Consider the following 5,625-nt stretch of genomic DNA (forward strand, 5'->3'; position numbering starts at 1 on the left):
AACAAGTAGCAAAATCGAAGGACCTACTCTAGTCCATTGTGCCCGATTAACTCGAGCAACTAGATCCTGACAATTCATTTCCACCTGAATGGGATAAAATCCTTTATCAATGCTCCAGGAGAGCCCCCAAATCAATGCTTCAAGTTTTGCATCATAAGCTGTCCCGGCAGCAAACGTAAAACAACCGGCAGCAACAAAGTTACCATGGCTGTTTCGGAGGATAGCACCCCCCACTGCTGAAAATTTGTTGAAAGGCGCAGCAATATTCAGTTTACAGCAATCTTGCTTAGGCCGAATCCAAGTAATAATCATTGGCTTTAATTTTTATTTGCCAAAAGCAGCCGAAATGAAGTGACAATCAGTTTTTGCCGACCAAGTTGTTGCAAATCTTTTACCAGAATTGGCAATGCTCCAGTTTAATAACAGCCTACTGATATCTTGTATAAGGAGGTCTGGAAAGCAAGCATCATTACCCCAATTACACTCACAATACATTTTCCACACAGACCATACAATTACCTGTGGTACCAAGCGTCTAAGCTTACCCATAGCCGAATCTGGGTTGTTACAAAGCCACCAAAAAATAAACGCTTGTCGCAGAGAATTTTGTGGCTCAAGAGTATCTAGGAAGAAAGAGCCAAAATAATTCCAAATTTTGGCAATAGTGGGGCAGAAATAAAAAAGGTGGTCCGCAGTTGTCTCCGACTCGAAGCAGAATGGGCAACGGGATGGACCATATATCCCGAATAATTGAAGACGTCTCGGTAAAGGTATAGCTTCCCTGAGGAGTTTCCATGTAAAAATGGAAAGCTTAAGCGGGAAAGATGAGTCTCAAATAGCATGCTTGTTAGGCAAGAAGTTTTGCTCTCTCTAACACAATCGCAGGCTGAAGCAAGAGTAAATTTGTCATTCCTTTCTCCTCGCCACACCACATTATTATCTGCAAAATCAACAAGTGGACAAGCAAGAGAGTGAACTTGACAAATTCGTTTCCAAATGAACTATGCTATTAATTATTTAAAATATAATAAAGTATTTTATAATTTTACAAGTTACATCTTTCATCTGTTATAAAATTAAAAAAAAAAAAAATTCCAACTGATCCAGAGACAATGTAACAATTTAAGTAGATAAAAAAGTCTGTATCCACGCAATAAGTACTGTCGGTTGCGCCAACAAGCCAAACACTGGGAACCAAATTTTGTGCCGAGACTTGCATTCTATCGGTCGATTATTATCAAACAGTAAAATGAAGGTTCCTGTTGATTGGGGACAGCAAAATCAAGGTTTCATATATCATTCAATCTCTAGGGGAATCTCGGATTTAATTAATTAATTTCCTTAAAATTACATATTCTACCTTCCGGATAGATACCAGAATCTCTATGTGCCAATAGTAATTAATTTCTACAAAATCCACATTTTATATTCCCTTATTTTATTTTTGGCATTAGATTTGCTTTCTCTTAAATTAATTAGGGTTAGTATGATTATTTCATTATGTTATGAAATCTCAACTAACCATTGTTTTCAAAATGATAATACTTAAGCTTATGTGCTAACTCCTAAGCTAACATTATGTTAGCTATATCTATACCATATGTTTTAGTTTTTGGTTTCTTTTATTAACGTACTAATTACATAGAAATTTCAAAGTTCATGGCCTTGGGTAATTATTAACCTAAAATAAAATTTTAATTCAATATATGTGTAAGCTGATCCGAAAGTACCTTTGATCTTTAATATAAAAAGAAATAATAATTATTCATGGGTCAAAATGTGAGTGCATGAAAAAAAAAAGATTGTATCAACGTTTTAAAAAATCTAGGTTCTATTTTAATTAATGTTTGAAAAATCTTGTTCTATAGTGATCAAATCTTTATCAATTCCAAACCATAGCTTTTTGTTTCTTGAGGCACTAAGTAATAGATCTTGACCAATGAAGCTTAAAAGAAACTTATTGGTATCTTCCTGCAGTAATATATAGAAGGATTTAGTCTAAGATACAGGGGCAAAATTAAGGAAGTGAAATTAATGATCAACAGGCTTCGTACCTATACTATGCATAGCAAATATGAAATGCCTTTTGTACTTGTTTGCTAATCTTACTTAAATGTTAATCCTGTAATAAAAAAAGGTTAGAAAAATAAAATTAAGGTAAGAAAAAGTAGTTGGTCGTAACAAACAAAAGCAACACACATAACAAGACTAACCAATCTTCTACTAGATATTGTTATGACCAACCACGTGTATAGTTGCATAATGATGAAAAAACAGCTTTACTACGTGTTGATTATTAAAATTTCCAACTTTATTTCCAACCATAAAACCTCGTGTTTCAATAATTACTTTTGACTTGACTATAATTATATATTTATGGGTTATATTAGTTTGTTTAGAATGGATTTCCAATTTTTCTTAAAATAAAATAAACAATAGAATTATTCATCTATTAGCCATTATTTTCTCTATACATATGTATTATGAACACATCTCAATTCATTTCTATGGTTGAGTAGCAATAATAACTTAATAATTTTTCAATCCCCATTATTTATAATGACATTATAACTCTAATCAAAACGATTATTAATATATTTTATTGCCACCGAATGGGAAGATCCAGTACGAATGTATATTAAATCTTGTAGAATCCACGAATAACATTATATATAAATAAATAAATAAGTAGATAAAAAAAAAATACTATCGTGAAAATTAGCTAGGAATAAAAAGACAGCACCCATGATTTAAGCTGTCATGCAACAGAACTAATAATTCGTTGAAATTGCCATTCAAGAGAAAAAATAATTCGTTCAAACTGGGTACCATTTTATTTTTTAATTTTCACGTTAGTCTTTTATCTCGTGCGTAAAAGATGAGTAAAAGGGAGATATATATATATATATATACACATTAATCAATGCACCGTTATGTTTTTTTTTTTTTTCAAGGACAGATTATTATATAAGGCTTTTCTTTTATATTGGGGAAATTGCTGCAAGAGACAGGAGTCCGTAGTAGAGTATGGAGGAACCGTGCCTTAATGGTTGTTTAGTTGACTAATTGCTCAGTTTTGATATTTGCATGTCGTTTTACTATGATCATGCATGGAAAATAATCACAATAATTTTTTTTTCTGTTATTACCATTTTTTTTATAATTACATTTGCGTACCATGAGTGCATGTTTATTGCAATATATGAATGACAATATATATATGTTTGTGGTGTTTATGATAGTATTAGTAAAAATAATTGATTTCATAGTTATAACTCAAGTGACACTCTTGTTTAATATTTAAATTTTGTCTTACAATGAAATGCAGATGATATTATAGGGCTTCTGAGATATCATAGCTTTGAATTCTATACAATTACAATTTACAAGAGATACTAGCAAAGAAGGAAAGTGATCTTTGCACGTAATGACATGATCCTTAGACAAACAACGTAAGTTTTTAATATCAAGCATGGATGTGATCACAAAAATTAAAAGACCCCATAGCATAGGGAACAAGACATGTGCCCTTACTAAGTTATGGATAGGGCACATGCTCTATCAAACCTTTAAAAATTAGGAAACATGCCCTAGTTGATCCATATAAAAATTCAATCTTGAAATTAGTTTGACGTGATCTCAGAAGTGATTTTTTTTTTCTTCCAGGGATTTCTCATTCAATCAATATCTATTTATCATCCGCTATCACAAAAGGTGCAAAACCAAGAATTTACAATTTCAGTAATCATAAAAATTTCATTTTGAATGACTACGGATAACTCGGAAAAGTTTTCCTTGATTTCAAACGAACAAAACCAGTTTGACTGCTGCCCTGCAGCAATATTACTATGTACATAAGAAAATTTATTAGACATAGAAACTACATTTAAACGGGCAAAAAAACAGAAATGGATCAAGAACATTAGACTTAAAAAACAATGACTTGATTAAGGATAGACAGAAAACAATTCCTCGACAGTCCAATTCTTGAGGATAGCTTCAGAGAAGAAATCAGCTTCGCCATCTTCGGTTGCAGGTACTATTACATTGGAGAAATCTTCTGTCTGGAGAAAATCAGATAAGTTAAATTGTTCTCCTTTAACTTCGAATGTCATCAGGTCCCAATCACAGGTATTTGGCAAAGTTCCGTCGTCACCGGAGGGATCAGATTCTTTAACTTGCAGAGATTCATGAATGGAGACAGTGGGTTTTACTGCAATATCAGCATTTGTGATTTTCTTGTTTTGCTGTTTATTGTCAACCTTCTTTTTCAAGATTGAATTCCAATAATTCTTAATCTCATTGTCTGTTCGGCCTGGAAGCCTTCCTGCTATTAAAGACCATCTACATATACAGAAAATAATAATAATAACCATTACAATGTTTCTTTGAAAAAGAAATCAGATTTAGAAAAGGAAACTAAAAAAAAAAAAAAAAAAAAACCTGTTGCCTAAAAGGTTATGGAGTCTGATAATTAGATCTTCTTCATCTTCTGTAATATTGCCTCTTTTGATATTGGGTCTCAGATAGTTTAACCAGCGAAGCCTGCAACTCTTGCCACATCTCTTAAGACCTGTATTAATTATAGAACTAATCAATAATATTAGACTTAAAGAAAAAGAGAAAAGAACGAAAGAAAGAAAGAAGGAACTTGCCTGTTGCCTTGGCAACTTTGGCCCATTTGCCTTCACCATGGATTCTAACGTATTCTCTAAGGACATGGTCCTCTTCAGCAGTCCAGCTTCCTCTATTAAGTCCTTCCTTAGGAAAGTGAGGACATCTGCCCATTTTTGGACTATTCTCTCTTTCTTTTCTCTACAGTACAGATAAATTAGGGAAAGGTAGATGTTTTTATAGAGAGTGTATCGTTGAAATCAATGTTTAACATATCCAAACCTGTCATCTTTCCTTTTCCTTTTCTTTAAGCAAGTATATTATTGTTAATGACCATGTGACTAATTTGTATAAAAGAATTAGGTAAAACAAGCCAAAACAAGGGTTTCAATTTCCCTGGTTTGTATGGTTTGCCACTGTGGAATCTGTGAACCACGTTATGACGTAATGTTTAATTAAAATCCTTGTTAATTAAACTAATAATTCAGAGCTGTCGGGTATTTTATTTTATAAGATGAGAGATTCAAACATCCAAGGACATTTAAAAAAAATATATATCAATAGATTTTTTAAAAAAAACAAACTATAATTAATTATATAGCTGTTCAGCAACAGCCCAATAGATGGTAAGGTTGTGAACTCAATCAATCATCTACATTGTTTCAGGCACTAACGCAGGGCCTGTGAATCTAGTTCTTAGCCTTTTAATATCAAGAAACAAAAAGACCAACAGTCTCCCATAAAAGGCTTATATACGCATATTCTATATTTGTATAACATGAAATTCGAACAGATGCAAATGATATATTTATATATACGTATATGTGAAATCTACCCACTTATACGAATATTTTATATTTTATATTTGTATATGCATGCAATTACAGTTTTGGCATTACCCTAAAATAGTTCAGAGCAGAGGTATTCATTCTCTTAGCTATCAAGACATTGGAATAAAAACGGCCATGTCCTCCCAAGAACTGTTAGTTGGAGTCATACGGTTCAAACTGA

At 32.4% G+C, this 5,625-nt stretch overlaps 1 protein-coding gene across 1 annotated transcript; it reads right to left on the bottom strand.

Annotated features, from left to right (window-relative positions):
- Positions 1-3,800: 3,800 nt before the first annotated feature.
- On the bottom strand, positions 3,801-4,795 carry LOC105638369 (transcription factor MYB1). Its single transcript, XM_012222162.4, has 3 exons — positions 4,656-4,795; positions 4,444-4,573; positions 3,801-4,344 (listed from the first exon to the last, which is right to left on the bottom strand). Exons 1-3 carry the CDS (start codon positions 4,786-4,788, stop codon positions 3,948-3,950), a joined length of 660 nt encoding a protein of 219 aa, XP_012077552.1. The 5' UTR covers positions 4,789-4,795; the 3' UTR covers positions 3,801-3,947.
- Between the last annotated feature and the right edge of the window lie 830 nt (positions 4,796-5,625).

Source organism: Jatropha curcas, chromosome 8 (genome assembly GCF_041381405.1).
Source record: "Jatropha curcas cultivar XTBG-Jc1 chromosome 8, XTBG_Jcur_1.0, whole genome shotgun sequence".
NCBI classification, from domain to species: Eukaryota; Viridiplantae; Streptophyta; class Magnoliopsida; order Malpighiales; family Euphorbiaceae; genus Jatropha; species Jatropha curcas.